Raw genomic sequence first — 21189 nt, forward strand, 5'->3', positions numbered from 1 at the left:
CAAGTGCACTCCGCTGCCATCAGCCGCAAGTACCGACAGGCTATGTCCTCCCATATCATCCCGCTCAAACACCACGAAGGATGGATAAACCATCGGTGTGCCTACGTGTTTCCGGGATACTAAAGAAATCCACGTGGGCTCAAAAAACTTACTCTGGCGCACACTTGTTCAGAATATCATAATTATATTCACGTACACACTGCTGGACCTCTGTTAGCACTGCTGGCTAGATGGAAATGAACAGGGCAATTATAAAGCAGTGGCCTCCAAACAGCTGTACCTTTTTCAAGAGCTGATACCAAGTGTCTTCTAACGAACTGTATGAAGAACGCTGTGGGAGCTTACTGGGCCCAGCCAGGCGCTTAACATCCGTCAAAGGAGACTCGACCAAACACTGTCATTTTATGCTTCACGTGATATTCCGCGCCATCCTGCATGCTTGCTACATAAACGCCGTTTAAACGTGGCTTTCAGATGCAGGTACTTGCATTTAAGTGAACTGGCGGACTTCCCGGAATGTTCAACTTGCGGAATCTCAGAGACTGGGGACCATATATTATTAGTGTGTTCAGTGTATGCGCATGAACTAAAAGTGTTAGCTGCTTCCTTGGAGCGTTTGGACAAGAGGCCTCTGTCGGAGGAGTTGCTGCTGGGCGCTTTGCAGGACAAGGGGATGGGTTTACAAGCAGTGCGGGCTCTTTGCCGCTTTTCATGCGACACCAGACTTGACTCGCGCTTGTAACGCAAGTTGCCGTGCCTGTATATATTTTCATGTCTTAATTATCCCACATCGTCACCCATCATGATCCTCTTTTTTCTCCTCTCCCGTTTCCCAAGTGCGGAGTAGCAGACCATATTTTAATCATTCCGGTCAACCTCTCTGCCTTTCCTTTCAACAAACACGTCAATATACTCCAAACATCAGTAACTAAATTTACTCTAAAAGATGACAGCATGGTAAAAAGAGGTTTTAGTTACCTTAACAAAATTTTTACATGAGAGTGCTACGCACGCTTAAGATCAAAACCGGACCTAAGGACCGGAGATGACTGTGTAACTGTTTGCTCCATAAGGGCGAGAAATGACACAGTGGCCAATAATTTCGCCTAGCGAGACCAAATCCTTACTTTAAGAGAAAGAAAGAAAAGTAACTTTATTTAATAATGAACGTGGCTCATTCACCCACCATACTGAATTTGAACAAAAAATTACAGTGCACAAATAAAGTTTTAAAGAAGCGATACGTATAGATATGAGACGTTTAACATTTATGTTTCGAAATAAACTCCGCCAATTTTTTGAAAGAGATACACACCTCGACATGCATAGTTTTTTTCTGAAGCATATTACTGACAGCATAGTGTACTGGTATGTGCTTATTTACCTAGTAACTCGCCAACGACAAACGCCAAGGCTAGGTTTCTATCATAATTTTATTCTATATGTCACAAACTCAGAAACAATGTCCGACAACGGACTTGAACTGGCGCAAAAGCATATTGAGGACCCTTCTCAACGTGTCATCCCTGATATTATATTCGTGACGGAAAAGCTTTGCGGTTTAGGAAGAAGACAAATGTGTTCAGAAGTCTTCCAAAATGTATCTCCGTTGCACTTGCTTTCGCCGCGCGCTTATATATTGCTTGCCTATGGGGAATATTTCCGTGTATAGCTAGCACGAGAGGAACAAAATCCGCATAAATGCTCTCCGGTCATTGTTTTATGGGCTCGTTGGTACTGCACGGAACCTTGAATTCAACTAGTACAGAAAGAATGAACGAAAACACCCAATACGACAACAGAGAGATAAAGTGCTGGGTCCCAATCTTCCTTGTTGTGCCTCTTCGTCCGTGCAATCTATGTACATAAAGCGCATTCGAGTTGCAGTTCCTTTTGGAAACGTGAAATAAAATATTCTGCAGGATGGCCTTCGCGGTCTAGCTTGACTTCTCTGACATAAACCACCACTCTGCAACTGGCTCGTAAACATGGTGGTATTAGATTGCTTCTTTCCATTTCCAAAATTCTGACGACGAATTATAGTCCTTTTGATGTGCGGGTACCCTTTCAGAGGAGTGACGTGTTGGTCTGCTACACCGAAAGGAACGAAAACGGATGAACTTCTCTCGATGAAGGATCGCTTGTCAACCAGTGTGGACACAGAACACTGTGGGAACGTTTGTAACTTTTCCTCGGTGACATTTATTATTTCTCAGAGTGACTCTCACTGATACAGTTCGCCTAGCAACCTGGCGCCACCATCTCCTGTACGTAAACAAGAAGCAATCGTTATCGTGTTTTCGCTTCGGGCTAGTTAATTCTTGCGGACGCGTTTTAAATGATCATTTTGCAGTCAGATTACGCAGCTTCTAATGCGCAAAATCTGCAATGAAAAAAAAAAAGAAAACAAAGCTTCGCTGGAAATTACACATTAACTGTAAGAAGGGCAACATGTCATATGCATTCGCATGAAAGAATGAAATAAATTTATTAGATAATAGGCAGCAGGCTAGGATGCATTTCTTTCAAAGCAACGCTTTGTCGCCGAACATCCCAGAGCAAGACAGAAGAGTAAGCATTTGATTTTTTTTTTTTTCCACGGAGTGCTTAACTCTTTTTTTTTTTCACGAGTTAGGCAGCGAAATGCAAGTAAAAACATTAAGACAATTTACGAAAAGAGCTGTAAGGCTGCGATGCGAAGAGCAGTAAGACCAGAGAAATGAGCGTAAAGAGAAAAGTCCGAGAATTAATCTGCAAGGCAAAAGCACATTTATATTCTGCGCACGGTGATGACCATCAACTAGCTTTACAGGTGTTTTCTTCCATTGCCAGAAATAAAGTTTACAGGAACACCGTCATTTGAAATGGGATAATTTTCACCCCTGGGTTCGGCTCCTATCTTAATGAAGAGTGCAAGAGAATATTCACACCTCTGCAATCAATAATTTCTGAATTCGATTGTTTTTAGTCTTTTCGCATAGTTCTACTGGACAAAGCTAGAAATGAAGCGATTATAGGATACGTGTTGGTGGACGCCTTCTGCGCGCACTTCGCCTCTACGGAGCAGCTCCCTTCTAGAGAAGGGACAGTGAATCTTCCGGCTTTTTTTTCTGCTTTTATTATTTTTTTCATCTACTGCATCAGGAGCATTAAAAGATATAAATGAGAATACTTAAACGAAAAGCCCGGTTCCCCGTTTTCTCCGCCCGCGACGACTGCTCAGATCGAAATAAGGGAGTATTGAGGAATTAATGTCTGTATTCTACCATGACACTAGCGAGCATTCGCCCTGATAACTGAGTGGCGACCTTGTACGACTGTTGGGGCCTGTAGGCACATATTATAAATCAATCACTGAGGGAGTGAACTGCGAGAAAGCCGCTCGGCCAAGTGCATTTCGATGTAGGTTAAAGTTCCACAGCTAGTCAAAATTGATCCAGAGCTTTACTCATACCTCAACCATAATTTATTACTCATACCTCCACCATATCTCAAAATGAAGCTTTCTAAAGTAAAATAGCATCAATCAATAAACCATGGGCAGCTAGAAAAAGGAAACCGCTCTCAGCGCCAGCCCGTTACGGGCGTTTCTAAGCAATCTTTATTGTAGTGCTCACTTAAGGCTGGAGTGTGCTCCGTGACTCTGGAAGCCAGTGATGTCCCTCCGACCCAAGGAGCCGTTGAGCGACCAAGCAAACTGCAGCTGGGACGGCTCGGCTACCATGGCGCATGGCAGCTCCACCTCTTGGTCGACGGCTGACAGGAACAGTGCGCTTTCTTCACGCTGGCACACCGGCGCGTCTGCATGAAGGGTACAGTGCGGTACGTTCAGCAGTTTATACGCTAAATCCCTTCCCCCTCCCCCAACCGATACTCCAGATATCACTGCCTGTTCATGCGAACGCATTCGTCAGGCGCGTCTTTTCAACGGAGAAAGAAGCAACTCTACCCGTTCACGTGGCGTCTCCACTTTGCCTATCTCCATCTGTGCGTGCGTTCGTCCTTCATGAGCGCATCAATTTGCTGTTTCTTTTGCAGTTATCCAGCTCTGTGGATCCCCCCCCCCCCCCCCCCCCCAATCGTGGTATCCGCGAAACCAGCCTTATTTCAAAATGGAGCTGCGCTCAGGAACTTTTCTTAAACGCAACAAGCACTAGAGGTTTGGCAATAAATAGTGAATGGAGGATGATCCTCAAGACGCACTAGGATATCACTACAAAAAAGAGAATACGTTCCAGACTTGGGATCGAGCACTGGGAAATTGTTTGTTTTATTTTTATACCTCTTCAGCTGCTTGGAACGAACCCGAATTTGTCTATGTAAATTACCCCAGTACTACGGAACTTGCAGCTGGCGCCAGCGTATTAGGAAGAATTTTATTTAATGCAAAGTCTAGCACGTAATGATCATCTGCGACCAACTTCGTTCTATATTCTTAGAAGTTTCTGAACGACTGCTAAGACTCACGCCATTCCAGGCCACTTTCTGTGAGGATAGCGTTGAGGATTTCCCAATAAAAAAAAAAGTAACACTGTAAACGATTAGAATTGCAACTGTTTTGAATGGGAACAATGGGTGCCAACTTGATTCTCCTTCCAACTGAACATTTGAAGTGAACTCTGCAATGAATCGCAGTTGTAATCTACATTCCAGTTGGGTAGTCAAATGGGAATCGGTTTCATTTGGAAGTCTATTTACAGTTGGAAGCCTAGGACTCCAAGTTGGTTTCAATTCGGTAGCCTAGATAGACTTAGCAGCTACTAGTTCAATGCCTAAATAGACTGTCATTTGTACACAGCAGTAGCTGTAAAATATATTGCTCACGTTTTCAGTGGATACTCATTTGGACCAATCTGCCTGCTGGCGAGTACATTTGGTCTTACCACTTCAGTCAATTAGTCTCACCAATTGCAATTGCACTGTGAACATTGGCACATACCCCAATGAAAGCAGAAATATAATTGAATTTTCGTGATGACAGCTGTCGGTAGCTTAAGCTACCAAATCGAATTCATCCTCTAGAATATCATACGGCCAAAATTAAATGAACCAACTACACTGTGTCGGAAAGCGCAACTGGCCAGAACATGAGTGTTTGATTAGTGGTATATATAAGCAGGAGCAGAAGCGTTCTTACTGGGTGTACACATTGATCTTATCCTGCTGGTGTTATGACTGTATATAGGGTTTCTTCTTACGAAGTATTCTCACCTGCCGGCCTCGATACTGATAAAAGCTTGTAATTCTTATTGTTTCCACATGGCTACCAAAAATATAAATTGGCGGTTTTCTTCTGCCCCATTTAGTATGTCCCACTGGACCCATTTTTTTTTTTTGCGAGGGGCTTGAGCCATTGAATCCAACAGGCATGTCCCCTTGGACCCATTGTATTCAATAAGTATCGCCCATTTGCTCTTATTAGAAATGGGTTATAAACACAATTGAAATAATCAGTTGGTTCCAATTCAAAATTTACAAATGATTACTTCTTTGGTCTGCGTATTCCTGACGTCAGTTATAGCTTCTAAGAAGCTGCCAACCATATACGTATCGCGGTGCAAGTGGCTCATAACAGCCCTGCATCGGGGTCAACAATGGCAGGGCCATCGAATAAGCCTCATTCTCCGGTGGGGTGCTATATGACCACTCAGAATCTTTGTCTCGGTGTTTGGAAATAGCGCTAGCGTCATGGGCCAGGAAGTAACGAATGGCGCAACAGTGTGTCGTCAGGGGCACGGCTTCTCTCGGGGTGAAAAAAGAAAAGGCGGCGTTGGATATATGGCCCGAGATTCCTTGACGCAGCGTCACTAATTGCTGAGTCTGGCCCTATCTTACCATCCGCATTTACAGACTGTTTCGCCATCGGCCGTTTATAGTTAGGAATGACACCAGGAAGGAAGCCCCGATTGGAATGTACTCACCTGCCACTACCGCCTTGCTTAGTCTTCACGACGCTGTTTGGAGTAACATACTTGTCCATTTTTCTTCTATTTTTATTCTGCGAACGCGCAGAATACGTTGGCTACATATTGACAACTTTTCTCGTGTTTGCTTCGTATGACAACTATACTTGGATGCCTTGAAATACTTGACTCTAGAAGGAGACGCTGCATATATTCAAGGAATCACTGAGGAACTTGAGGGGTTAATAATAACAGTAAACTACGTGTATTAGAATAATTTATTACGAGCACATTGAAGTAACAAAAACATCGATCTCATCCCCTTTCTGAATGCCGCTCGCTTTCTTGTTAACTCGGCAGTCGAGAAATAAAAGCACACAGACTGGAAACAGCGCTAACTTTTGCTTTTGCAATCGAAGGAGGGCTTCTGACGCACCATATGGAAGTTTTCGAAAATCACTCAATAAATTAAAAAGTTTGACTGGTAATTCAGAGGTTGATAACTTAGCTCATATAATTATTTTAATCTCGAAGCATGCTCCAAATACAATATTCATAGCGTTCTCGAGTTCTTCGAAGCCTGACCTGGCACCTCCGACGATAAGCCGTACATCGATCCGTGCAGCACTGGATCGTTAGTATTCCTTCTTTTGGTTGCTAACTTTGTCCCGGTGACGGCCACGTTTAATCGGGCAGAAATATGCCCTACCTTATAGCGTGCCCCTTCAAGGACTCGCATTAAGTGGCAATAAACGGGCCTTAAGTGCGCGCCGCTCTTGCATTTTCCGCAAGTTTGAGTACACGTGCGCCCGAGCACCACACTGAGGCGCTGCCGATACTTTAGCGTATAAAAACTCTGACAGGTAAATTTATGCGTGACGACGGGAAGGGAGAGTCATATATAGATTCAATTTTTGGGATCGAAGTTAGGCCGCCCAAGTTTCGCATGGAAATTGGCGTTGCACGTGGCGTGAACTAAAGCTTTAAAGTGAAACAGTCCTGCCTTGCAGGGATGAAAGTCAAGCCTTCTTGTTGGCGTTGTTCTTGGCAAGTACAGGTAGTCTTTATTTGATACTGTTATTACAAATATAAACTCACTTGGTACACTCAGGAAGTTATGGAAAAAACTTCAGTGGTAAAGCATCGGGATGAACTACATGCGGCACAATGTGTCAATGCAGGGACTGCTTTTTTTATAGTTTTTCTTTCACACCTCAAGCCAGCGCGAGCCTCAAAAAGACTGTAAGATAAAGGAATGGCAACTTTGACTGATATGGGCGGAATACGGCTGTTCGAAAACAAAAACTAGCATTACCCTCTGGCTGGAACAATCCTCGAGCGGATAGCTTTAGGTACGTGCCTTAATAGCGAACTGTTTGCTGACTGCCATGCAAATATCTTTCGACAGCAAATGTAATCGTAGTTTAAGAACGTCTGCGCTATTGAAACCTCCGTCAAAATAACTTTTGTAATGTCTTCGAGCCAACCGTAACTGCGCTGTAAGCTTTATACAATGCGCCCCACTTATCGTAAACCAATGTTTTAAACTAAAACCGAGGTGAATAGCACAGGAGGTTAAAGTGTAACTGAAAAAGTATTGTTGTGGGTCCACCTGCAGTCATCTCTTCCTTTTTAATTTCCGGACCAATCTGAAAAAGTTAAATATTCTTACATATGTTGAAGAGCTACATAGCGTCTGAAGAAGTTTCAGTCGGGGCAGCCGCTGTAAAAAAAAAGCGCATTTCGAAAAGATTTTTCTACTTTTAGGCAACTCCTCGAAACGTAGACTGCAGCGGCTAGAGCACTGATAGCAATTGGAGCCAAGTGGACACGAGTGCTCCACAACAGCAGCGAGTGCGCAGTGATGCCAGACGCGGGATACTAAAGGATGCACACTTGCTGCGACCGTTGAGTACTTCGTGCAGAAAAAAAATCGAAATTATCCTCTTCTAAAACAATTAAACATATGCTGTTTCTCTTAATGCTTTCGAACTTCCCCTTCCGGCTTCTAGAAAACTTGCAACCTTTTAAGGATAAATAATATCGAATTATTATAGAAGCGAATAAATACACTCCAACACTCTCTTGGCGACAGCTAGCTTTACTACGATTTAAATTGCACTAGCTCCACCTGTACATGATTTTTTTTTCCAATGATCACGTTACCTTCAACATTTTGTACATGGCGTTCAAAAGTTAGATTTCAAATTTTTTCAAGTTGCAAAGAGCACTGCAAAAACGTTGTTTTGGTGCATGGAATATGTGGCCAGGAGGACGCAAACTTTAAAGATGGTTATCATTGTAATATTAATAACTATTTAAACGTCATAATAAACTTCGTTTTCTCTGTAGTTGGCAATGCGTGTTTAGAGATAGTGGCACCTGATGAGTATTCTGTTTTGTAAAATTTTAGTAACGCTCGTGTGTTATCATATCTGACATTGTCTAAACATTTAGGCTAATCCGCCTAATTACGCATGCGAGGTCGTGGTACTAGGCATAAAGCTCCTCCGTGGTGTAACGCAGCTAATTAATATAACGGTTCGCTTGAAAATCATAGAGAAACACGAGGCGCTGATAACCTTCCCTTGTCGGCAGCTTTTCATTTTTTTTATATTTTAATAATTCATTTCTATCACTTTACGAACGGAGCCAGTTGAGAGCTATTTTTTCTGTTAATTGGTCACTTGGCAACGAGCGAAATGTTTCACCGTTAGGTGTATATATAGATTCTCGTGTAGCAAAACATCATAGGCACCGTGAAACTAGGTAGGAGCTTCGTGTAGAGTTGCGCGGTCTCGAATGCGTAATTAGAAAAAATTACTTTATTTTTACACGTGCATATTTTAGGATGCAGGTACGTTTCTAAAATCGCTCATATCTCACAGGTGCGTTAATAAAATTCTGCGAAATAGAACAGTGACTGAATACCACTATCATTAATTTTCACAATAAACAAGCATGCTAGCTGCCGCAAATAAAGCAGTTAATTATTGCATTTATTTAATTACTAATATTACAATGTCAATTTTCTCACTGTTTGCGTCCGCCTCGCCGCATAAATAGTGTACAGAAACAGCTTTTGTTTACTGTTGTGTGGGTTATAAAAATCCCGAAGTCCAACTTTGAACAGCCTGTATGCCGAACATTGTTGCCATAAGACCAGCGCAGAATTAAACGTAAGAGCAAACCGCAAGTCTGAAATAGTGATGAGTGATTTCCAGGAATTATATCACCTTACAAATGCTCTACCAATCATCTCTTAATGAATTTCCTGTCTACATAGCATTTTGCTTATTCTCGTTTATACAACACGCTGTTCGCGGCACTAATTTTACGTGAGAATACAAAAATTTGGGACAACTAACGTCACAAAAAGCGTCGGCCAATCAGAGCACAGCCATGTCACCATGGCAACTACCACCTGCCAGAGGTACGCTCTCGAGTACCGCGCTATGTGCTCTTAAAGTGGCTAGCAGTGACATTGATGTAAACCAAGCTCTAACCAAGCCGTATGAACTTGTGTGAATCCCGAGCTAGTAGCACCTGCTAATTCGGCCATGACATGTGGTCTCTGGACGTCAGAAAAAATATCGACTAATCAGTGCCAGAGGCATCCTCAAAAGTCAAAGGTCCAGACTTCCAGATAAAAGAGTTTTCCGATCTACATTTGAAGTGGTGCCTTTTTAGCTGGGCCTCCGCTTGGAGAGTGGGAATGAATATCAGGCGAGGGAGGCCAGTGATGGCTCGTATTGCCTCTCTATTGACTGCTTCCAAGCGGTCCCAATCTCTTGATGTGAGACGTTGAAATTGGGCTTGATAGACAAGCCGAGGCTGTAACACAGAACGCACTAACGTCCGAGCCATGTTGCTGCAAGCACCGCCTGTTTTCTGGGCTATACGCCGAAATAGGTGCAGTGTACTAGCGGCTTTCTGTCATGCAGATCGAACCCATGGCGCTGCTGAACCAGAACTGTCCAGTTCGACACCAAGGACTCGCATCGACGAAGTGGTAGTGAGCAGATGCCCGTTCAATGACAGCTGTAATGGTACTTGTAAAAGCCTGCGTCTACCCCATCGGTTTGTGATAGACATAAAGTTTGTCTTTTCTACTGAGAGGGCGAGGCCAATTTTCAGTAGAAAATTGATGAGCTCGTCGAGCAGCGTCGTGCAGCGCGCTACCTGAAGCGTGAAGCTATTCCTGCAGCGTCTGCATTAGCGCATTATTTTGATTCGCCTTATACGCTGCTTGAAGCAACGCCTTCGGAACCTCCATGGAATCGGCCACAGATGACAAACAACCGTCCGCTGCGAGAAAAGCGCCGCCGAGTTCAACATTCGGTGCAAGAAGCTGAGCCAGATTATTACACATACACTAAAGGGGCACTTCAAGCTTATGTAAACGCAAGCACTGACTATGAGATTTTACATACTACCCTCATTTGTCCATTGCTTTCTGAAATACGCCATATACGTTCATATCGAACAGAAGCAACGCGCCTTCCTTCTCTAATAGCAGAGCTCGTTGCCATTCGCGAAGGTTTGTCTACATTAGCAGACAGCCTACATGCTGCACCTCCGACCATTCTGATCTTGCATACAGAATCAAGCCAAGCAATCCGAGCATTACGGAGTGTAGCTAATACCTTCGACATCATCAACAATATCTGCAGAATTGTGCAAACATATCCTTGCCCTGTGCGTGTGGTGTGGGCTCCCCACACTACACTCCGTCTCACAGAAACTGATGATGCATCCTGTTCCCAGAAAGTGACATATCCTCTGCCTATGTTAAAGTTGTCCGCAGGAGATGCCGTAGTGCCTGCAAAAGAATTTCTTCGCCGCTCCACGCGTGCTTTAATTCCATCGTGTGGATCAAACCTTCCCGGCGGTTTAACTCGCCGTGAGGTGGTGACGCTGAGAGGAATCCACGTGGGTGCTGCGTTAACGCCAGCTGTAAAATCTTCCTGGACCGCCCAGACTGCTCCCATGAACTGCCCTTTCTGCCCAGCCCCTGCTATGGAGGCCACACTAGACCACTTCCTAACAGCATGTCCTGGTCTTCGCGTGGCCCGCAGAACACACCTTGGAAGCCACTCTTACCACCCTACCAGACCGCCCGACACAGGATGGACACATGGCCCACATCACCGAGAGCTGTTGGCATTCATTGCTGCCGCAGGCCTGTATCAATATATTTAAACCCTTATGCCGAAGGGCGAACTTGCGCAATAAAAAAAAAAGTGAGGCTTTCGCACTAAAAAAAAAAATTTCACATATGTCCCTCTGCGGCTAAGCCCTACACACCGCATATGTTCATGCTATTCATGCACGTACGCAAGAGTTCTGCACTTCGTGTATTCCAAAGCAAAGTTATAAGCAGTGCAAGATGACTATTTCTCTTCTGGAAGAAGTAATAACTGTACACAACTTACTTTACCAGGAATGGCATCTGTGGCCGACATAGTCTGCTCATCTGGCTTAAACTTATTATTTTCTAACACTTTTAATAATGGCATCAATGGATGTCCTAGAAGAGAATTTTTTTTACAAAAAATATTTACTGCTCTGACATTTTTCATCGACATGGTGAGAAACTTGGCTGGCTTGGATAGTAACCGCTAGACAAACGGAGACATTCATTATTTTTTATGCCGAAATATGAATGTGCCTCACTGTATGACGGCTTTTGACTGGGTAGAGCATCGTGCTATCGTACGCAATAGCAATACGCCATTAGGTGTGTTATATTCGTTTCATGTCATGACAGCGGTTGTTTATTTTCTACTCAAGAAATTTAGCAAAGAATTAAAATCAACCTCTTTTATAATGCAGCCATATACTTGTAAACATCGTAAACTAAGTACATTATGAAGACCTTTCTTATATCTACCACACATCGCCCTTTGTGAAAGCTTCCTCCTTACCCATTGATGGGAAAATATGCCAGCTTCCTTTCATATTCGCCTCTGCTAGGAGTTTCCTTACCGAATTCAGTGTGTTAAGGAACGAACAAAACTGCTATATCGCCAAGTCACAGGCGCAACGCTTGTTTCAGTCTTGTTTCTCCTCTACTCGGTTGCCATTTACCCAAGCCTAGAACTGACCGAGGCGGCAGGAAATATTCTCACAACCGTAAAACAAAAAGTGACCGAGTTCTTTAGTCGCGCAAAACTCATACGGGTCGTGCCAGGCGAGGCAGTGAAGTTGTCGGTGTAAAAGAAAACGGATTGGCGCTCCCGCTCAATAAGCGACTTTTAAGCACCTCGCCAAGTGCTGCTGGTTACGCTGCTAACAGCAAGAAAACGAGACGAAACCGCGGCGCCCATTTGTAGGCTGTGGGTTCCCAGTGCTGCGCTAGGCTCTCACGTTTTACGCGCAGCCGGACGGCGTTGCTGACGGTCTGGCCGGCGGAGTTCTGCGCCGTGCAGCGGTAGAGACCGGCTTGGTGGCGCGTCACCTGGCGCAGCGCCAAAGACAGGTTGCTGACGATGAGGCGTGCGCCACTGAGGCGCCGGCCGTCTAAGCTCCAGGCGACCTCGTTGACTGCCGGGTTTGCACGGACTGAGCATTCGAAGTAGGCGTCGTGGCCTTCCTGCACGCCTGACGAGTCCAGACCCTGTCCTAGCCGAAGCTCGACGATGGGTTTGTCTGCGTGAAAAAAAAAAAAAAAAAAAAAAAGATCAGGTTGCTGCAAAGACAGGAACTGCCTAGAGCGTGCCTACGTGAGCGAACCGTGATCCCTAGTAGGAAAGAGTAATGTCGAGTACAGAGCATAGTGGGTGGAACAGCGCGAAGAGACCCACTATGCAATTGTATCAACTCGCCCAGCTGTCCATCCTACTTACGAGTATAGAGCGTTGAGTACAGAGAGTACAGAGCGCGCAACGGGTGCGAATCAGTGCAGGCACAACAGTGCCTATACCCACTTTCCAACATTTCTAGGACCAACATTTGTGCAAAGCAGAGCCATCAAGACTTAGAAGGTAGTTGGGCACCAGCATTTCACCATAAAGTAAGCAACTGTGGTCTAATTTCAATTTTTATGTTCTGCCGTGCACAGCTAGAGCACTTTGGACATAGTAGCACCTAATTGTATACGCTGAGAATGTAAGCTTGTATGCAATTATAGGTGCTGCTGACATAGGGCGACCGACAAGCAGTGCGCACATTTTGCACTGTTTACAGCTTGGTTGAACAACGTGCGCATACATACATACATACGTACATACATACATACATACATACATACATACATACATACATACATACATACATACATACATACATACATACATACATACATACATACATACATACATACATACATACATACATACATACATACATACATACATACATACATACATACATACATACATACATACATACATGCATACATACATACATACATACATACATACATACATACATACATACATACATACACACACACACACATACATACATACATACATACATACATACATACATACATACATACATACATACATACATACATACATACATACATACATACATACATACATACATACATACATACATACATACATACATACATACATACATACATACATACATACATACATACATACATACATACATACATACATACATACATAAGTTTTGTAATGTACTGGTGTACTATAAGTAGCGAATGCAGAATATAGTCGAGAAAGCCGAGCAATCCACATTATCTTCTTCCTTCAATTTAATGTCCGGCAGCGGTTGTCTTCGTAAAATCAAGTTCTAGATTTTACATTATACTGCCCCGAGTGGGCCGAGTAAGTAGAGAGGAAGAATAAAAATAAAAGGAGCTTGCTTATCTGCCGGTTAATCACTGAAGACGTAGAACTGGTAGCAGTATATTTACATTGGCAGGAGCCAAACTGCGTGAAAAGAATAGCAGAAAAAACCCCATTAATAGATGCGAGAAACCGGGGAAGCGACAGAGCGTTTTAGATCAAGAGCTCAAAAGCAGAGCTTACGCGAATGAAGTTAAGACACAGGGCAGAGAAGAAGTCGCCAATCGCACTGGATGCTTGGAAAAACGTGGGATTAGAAAAATTTGCGCGCTGCAGCAGCTTCGGCTATTTGTTGCTTTAGTGTGCGAATATTCGTGCAGGCACTGAGAAACATCGTATTAATATTAGCAGATACGCTTAAGCGGATAAATAACATGCGTTGCAGGAGACAAAATGCGCTTAAAATTTCAGTACGGTATCCAATTCCTCCGTGTCCGTTTTTCTCCTAATCATATTCCCGATACCGGGAACTACACATTCCACGCTTAGACCGCCCCCCCCCCCCCTCGCCCCCCCCCTTTTTTTTTGCGCAGAAACTTGAAGTAAACGATAAATATGTTTTGCATTTTGTGATGTTCACAGCTGCGAACGCATTGCGATTTCCTCGTACAATGCTCTGTCTCTCTCTGTTCTAGGTGGGTCGGATTTTTTACGCGCATTCTTTATTCAGTGCAGAGCAGCCATTTATCTTGCGTTTAGCCCACGATCTGTCATTTTTTCGCTTCCATGGTGTCATTCGCAACCGCTGCTGCTAAGGCCTACCAAGAACCATGCACAAAGTTATGAGAAAATAATGAGCTGAAGTCGCGCTTGATGGCAAGTTGCCTGAATGCCCATGCAGAGCCTTACAGTGGACGTCGAGCCGCCAGGCGTCTTCTATGCCGTCGTCCGGGAAGCGGTCGTTGTGGGCGAGGCAGACCAACCGGCGGCCGTTGTCCTGTGGACGGGGTGTCCAGCGAAGCAAGCTCGCTGTACCGTTGGTGCCTTGCGCCAGCAGCTGGGTCTGCCGGAGGGGCACCTCTTCCAGCCGCCAGCTGACGTTGGCCGGCGGTTGGGATCCCGTGGTCTCGCACTCGATCACAGCTTCCACGTCCGCGGACAGCGGGCTGCGCGACCCTTTGATGCGCACTTGCGCTGGCTTCACTGCATCGCCGAAGGATGCGACATAAAAGGGAGTTCACTCGTTCACTGTCAAAGGGGACGGGACGCACTGGCCCAACATAGCGGCCTGCATTGGGCACCTGTGCGATTCTGTCATCCTTCGAAGTAACTTACTCGATGCATACTGAGTGGTCACACCATTCCCACTGCGCCCATACCTGGATTAGTTTTTCGGTTTTCAGCGGCAATTTCGGCAACTGCCGACAGGAAGCTTGCGCGCAAGTGCCTAATGTGTTTTTACGGTGCGCCGTTCCCGATTACGGTAGCATCGCGAAAACTGACATGATGGCAGACGCATTTCCAATGCGTCTCGCATGACTGCTATCTAAGCGAGGGAGACGAAGGGAGAGCTCTATGGAAAAAAATGTAAGATGTGTGGGAGCATTCGTTTATGACATGCTGTATTTTAGCTAAGAGTCAACATGGTTGAGGAACAAAATTAAACAAAAAGCTAAAGTCTGGACAGCAAACAAAGGCTTTAAAACAATATGGCTCTTAGACAGACCGCCATGACGACGAGATAACGTTTACCATGCAATTTACGTCCCTAGCAGGCAATTTTTCAGACGATCTTTTTCCTCTAAATCAGCAGCAAGCTGTCAGTTATGTATTTACACAATGTTTAGTCTGTGTTTCCTCACCTCATACACGATCGTAATGGAGGCTGACGCATTCATTGGAACCCGTGGGGTTGCTGTGTTTATTCTTGCACGAGGTAATGACGCCTCGCCTCTCCACCAACTGCAGAAATTCACTAGAAAGAAGAGAACCTATTCCAAGGAAGTTTCGCAAGGGTCTCGGGAAATATTTAGTTGTTTTTTTATTACAGGCTATTGCGCATGCTCGTATACATGGGCTCCGGCAAGTCGCGTTTTCCTGTTATTTCGATGCTGAAATAAAAGATACACATCGTGAAGAACGTGTGTAGCTCGCTGCAAATTTATCGCTGGTCCTTGGATGCCGGTGTTCTTTGAGCTTTCGTAACCACAGCAACTCCTTTTTAATCAAAACCTGTTGTTCTGGCGAGGGCACCAAAGACAAGGCAGCATTTCCTTTAATTCTTTTTTTTTTTTGTGCAATCTCTGCGCAGAGAGCAGTGGATTGACCATTATGTGAGGTGTGTCTAAATATGCACTAGTTAAGATTGGATCGATATTATTTTTTTGCATCGTGACTCCCTTTTTCTTCAGTCATTCCACAATGATATTACTTATGCTGTAAGTCAATTTTAACAGATTTCGTTTCAGTTTTCATGGTGTTTTACTGTGAGTGAATGTGTGCATAGATGGTGACTTCTGGAGTGGACTATGTTATACTGCGAGTGAATGTGTGCATAGATGACTTCTGGAGTGGACTATGTTATACTACGAGTGAATGTGTGCATAGATGGTGACTGTTGGTGCGGAATATGTACTGTTTTAAGTTATTGTGCGCATAGTGGAGTAGATTTCACAGATGTTAGGATTTTATTTAACACATAAGTGACGCTACGGTGGAGCAGTTGCTGGCAGAATGAGCAAGGCTAATCCCACCTGTAGCATACAATAACTCAGCTGCACAGAACTCAACTCAACCACAGTGCCTCATTTTTGTTGTACATCTTTTTCTACACTGTATATATAAGAATTACCAATCGTTTTTTCTTTTTCTTCTCCACTAGCTACATTAATTATCAGCAAGGGAATATCTGGTGGAGAAAACAATTTCTTCCGTACTTTGTTAGCCCTTTTAGGAAGGGCATTACATAAATATAGTCGATCCTGGCTATATCAGTCTCGAAGGGGATCGTGAAATATTTCGATATATCAGTAATTAGACATCTAAGACGTGCAAACAGATGAGCTCCACAGTAACCGAGAAACGTGAATACGGTGTAACTACGCTAGTGGCACGCTTCATACAGCGATGCGCTGACCGCCGGTATAATGGCAACCCACCTGTCGAAAAGGGTGCGGCTATTCGCGAGGCGCACGGGCGCACTTGCGCGCGTCCAACGTTACCTCACGCCAAGGAAGGGAGTATTGGGCGCACCACAACGTGCCGCTCTGTGGGCGCAAGAAATCGACGGGCTCTCGCTGCACGCACATTGCGTCACGCGCCGCGTCTCAGAAGTGCCGACGGGGTTGGAGTTCACAACAAATCTGCTGCGAACGGTGCTTTGCAAAAAACCCGCCGCCAATTGTAAAAGGTCTAATTCTGATATTCCTAATCTATAAAGAAAAAAAATAAAATAACTCGGCAGCCACCTTCCTTTTCGTATTATACCCTGGGTCCTCAGTTAAAACTGGGTACAGCCCATATCCCTGTCCAATTCAGCAGCGATGCATGTCACGCGAGAGCCGCCGCAAGCCTTCGGTCAACAAGGCTGGCTTCATCGCTCGGCAACCAGTGCACCATTCTCTTGCTTATCCGCATGACAGCAGCGTCCCGTTAAAAACAAGCATGACATACTGACGGGCGCTTCCATTCGAGCTGGTGGTTTACCTGGGCCCTTATTCCGAGTTCCCGTCGGTATGGATGTGTCGCTATCTCACGTGATCTCCAGTCATCTGATTGGTGGAAACACCGGAACATGATATTGCCACCTCTTCCGGTTCCGTAGTGACAACACAACGTTCCGGCGTTTCCACCATTCAGATTGCTCGAGGTCACGTGAGGTAGCGACACATCGATAACGACGCAAACTCGGAATACGGGCCCTGGTCACTTTGTTTTACAGCGTTAGCAGTGCCAGCAGGCGCCAAAGACTGCGCAGCAGACTCGGCTCTGCGCGATAAAAGTGATCGCGGAAGCGTAATCTGGAGAAGCGTCCTTTGCCGGGGCACGGCACGCAGTTCCATATATTGAATGTTCTGCTGGCATGGGTTCGATAAACGCGAACACCCCTCATATACTTTGGCACAGAATTTTCACCAGGATATTCAGACAGTTCTACGAAACCAATTTATTCAATATTACCGGGCTCGGTATACCAATAGTCGTATCACAATTTATTTTACAAGCTATCTTATATATATTATAAACTATTATTATAATTATAAAATTTATATACTGAAATGATTATAAAACTGTATTATTATTATTATTATTATTATTATTATTATTATTCATATTATTATTATTATTATTATTATTATTATTATTATTATTATTATTATTATTATTATTATTATTATTATTATTATTATTATTATTATTATTTTTTTTTTATCACCTATATTTTATAAACTCTTTAGTAACCTAGAAAGAAATCACTCCGCAGTACGTAATGTATGGCTGAGTTTTTTATTTCGATATGGAGGGAGAAGAGGAGGGAGATTCGGCAACAAACGCTGTGGCCCTCCCGGCAAAACCTCTTGCCAATACCCTGATCGAAAAACTGGAACAAGAAATGTATAATTCGAAACCAAGGCCTTACATTTCTGACACTGAGGTGTTGGTATTGATCTGCTTGGAGGCAGAAAAAAGTATTTTCTGCAAAATAGCTGCCCATACGCAAATGGACCAAGTCTCCTGCGCAGTGAACATGGCTACATATAAGGCTTAGGTAGGAAATTTAATGCCAATCTTAAGGAAGAAATTTGTTACTTTCAGTGCTGCTGGTGGCGCTTTGGAGACGTTAGAGTGGCCCCTAATCCGTCTCGACAAATACCCCCGAATAATGAGTCATAAACGAAATATTGAAAGAAACATTTGTTGTCTGCACACATCGATGTTTTCCATTATCTGAACGTTCTACTACGAAAGCCAAGTTTGAAATTTCTGCTTGAGAGCAAATATGCATAAATGCAACACGGTCACTTTTACGTACGCACAAAATATTCCTGTTTGTCTAATGGTACAGCTATAAGTGTTCTTCTCATTGCAGTAGGGGATGAACACTGATGGCTGTACAACCCCAGTGGTTACAAATCGCTCGGGAGCCTGTACATATCTCTCATCCAGAGAACATGGCCGCTCAAAAATGTCCGCGAGGATTCGTCAAGCAGGCAAAGAACGACCCGTGCGACTATGAGCGTATGGTAACCTACCGTGTAATTACCCTCCAATGTCGAAACAATCTACTCAGATACTCCCCCCCCCCCCCCCCCCCCAATGAATAATACTAAAGCGGAGAAGGTTGCCAGCGGCAAATCTACTCAATGGCCGATTACGACTTTCGCTGCAATCTCCGAAATTGTTATACAGCAAACGTCAGTCACATCCCATTCGAGTGTCTAGAGGATTATCAACCTCTGAAATCACAAACCTAAAGAAAAAAATGTTTAGGAGACTGCATTGCTTAACCCTAACCCGGAGATACAGCTCCGGATAGTGGGTTGTGCCCTAGGGGTCGTCAAGGCGCAGGATTTTCAAGCAACCTTGCGCCGTCAAGGGGCCCGTGCGCTTCTTTAAATCCTACCCCTGATCCAAAACTATACCTTCTTTTTTTATACGACAAATAAAAGTGTGTTCCTTCTTATCTTGAAGCAATCGCATGCTAGTGCATCGATCGTACCCAATAAGCGGTCTGTTCTTCGGCACGCGAGCTGCCATACAATCTTCAAATTTGACTTTTACTGTGTGCACTCAAGACTTGACTTGAGTGCGTGAGAAATTACTTTAGTTCATAGAGCTGATCGTTACTGCCCAGAATTATGTACTGGACGCCGGTCGGGAAACCTTACCGAACGCTCAGGGACTCGCTGTTCTCGCTGCCTCAGTTCAAACGAGTTTTTTTTTCTTTTACTTAATATAAGATGCTTCAAACCAATAAAATTTGACGCTGTAGCTAAAGAGTAGAACCAGTCACCCGGTGATGCGACCGGAAATAAACAAATGCCAAAAGGAAAACGTCGGGTTCACTGGAAGCCAATAACGAAAGCTTCAGGCTGTGCCTCTGATACACTGAACGCGGCGTTAAAGAAACATCTACCAAAACAGCGATATACTTTCCCCTTTCCGCTTTGTTCGTTTAACTCAATCCACTCCTCCCACTCTGCCACGCACAGAAATAGTAGTGGAGTCAGGATAGAACATGAAAATGTGTACAATACAGCTTCTTTTTTGCTGGCAATCTAACCACAAAGCAAGCGAAGAGGAAACACAGAAGGGGGATGTCCGGAGCAGGAGTCCGGTTGGTTACCACGAATTGTGGTAAGGAAAGCGAGAGCTCTAAATGGGAGAAAGAGGAGGCTGAAGGTTAGAGGACGTGGGCGGCGATTTTGTGAAGCGCACAGTTGCCACCTCTTTTCGTGCAAACACGGCGCACTCGGGAAGCTGGTCTAAAACTAATGAAATACTGTAGGAACTTCAACTAATAAAAATCTGAAGCAATTGTGCACACTATTCGCTTAGACACCGACCCCGCTAAAATTCTTGCAGTGAATGACCGGGCGCCTTCCAAGATGCGTCGGCGTTTAGGAAGAAATAACCACGGAATGCTCACTAAGAACAAATAAAATGCGGCAACTGGTTTAGACGGCGTCGTTTGATGGCTTTTTTTTTTGGATAGAGTGCCTAAGTGTGAGACATGACACGTTTCGCAACGTTAGCCTTTAGTGGTGCACGATAAGCTGGATTCGAGTAGTACATGCAACCTCCGCGACCGCGTCACAATCCTGGGCACCCGGTCCTTATATCCTCATATATCTTCCTATATTACGCGACCTCAGTCATCTAGAAGTGGGGTGCGCATTCGCCTGATAACACCTCCAAACGCTTCAAAATGCGTGCCACAATGTCCCAAGCCATCTTGAAATTCCTTTCGTGCTCACTCTGCCAACGTCTTCGCTGCCAACCTCAACTCTGGAGCAGAGTAGCAGCAGACGTATTCGTGATGCAAAGAAGGAAAATGGCACATAAACACTGCCTCCAAACGCATCCTTAATATGCACTGAGGTCATTTGCAGCATAAGCATGTACCTACCATAAAAAGAAGAAAATGGTGTAAACCGTCATCATAAGGATGCTGTGCTGCGAATGCCACCGCTATGTGCATAAGAATCTCGCTTAACTTGCGATCGACAGTACTATGAATGGCTTTAAAAGCGTCTCATGATGGTTGCTTATAATTTTCAAGAGTATTTCTCTCAGTCCGCCTCTTATTTGTCATTTTCGCAGCCAGGAGTAACAAGGTTAGTTGTTCTGTCCGCACACAACTCTGAATAGCCGCTTACACCAGGAGTTAGTGCTAACAAATCTATAAAATGAACATATTAACAAGCTACTGAGAAAAGCATGCAATAACACATTCACTACCCAAGAACATGCTCCTAGATTTAGTGTAATACTGTTTTATTAGAGGCACCCCACGAACT

The 21189-nt window shown here is 44.2% G+C and overlaps 1 protein-coding gene across 1 annotated transcript in view; it reads right to left on the bottom strand.

The window, feature by feature from the left end:
• Positions 1-21189, bottom strand: part of LOC146203175 (nephrin-like) — a 117500-nt gene that overhangs the window by 63598 nt on the left and 32713 nt on the right. The window contains exons 4-6 of the mRNA XM_084602825.1: positions 14579-14872; positions 12273-12554; positions 3618-3801 (exon numbers count right to left, since the gene is read on the bottom strand). Of these exons, the coding sequence (XP_084458951.1) occupies positions 3618-3801; positions 12273-12554; positions 14579-14872 (760 nt within the window). The remainder of the gene's footprint in view (positions 1-3617; positions 3802-12272; positions 12555-14578; positions 14873-21189) is intronic.

The sequence above is a fragment of the Amblyomma maculatum genome, chromosome 1 (genome assembly GCF_055883805.1).
Source record: "Amblyomma maculatum isolate TAMU_Amacu chromosome 1, ASM5588380v1, whole genome shotgun sequence".
Lineage (NCBI taxonomy): Eukaryota > Metazoa > Arthropoda > Arachnida > Ixodida > Ixodidae > Amblyomma > Amblyomma maculatum.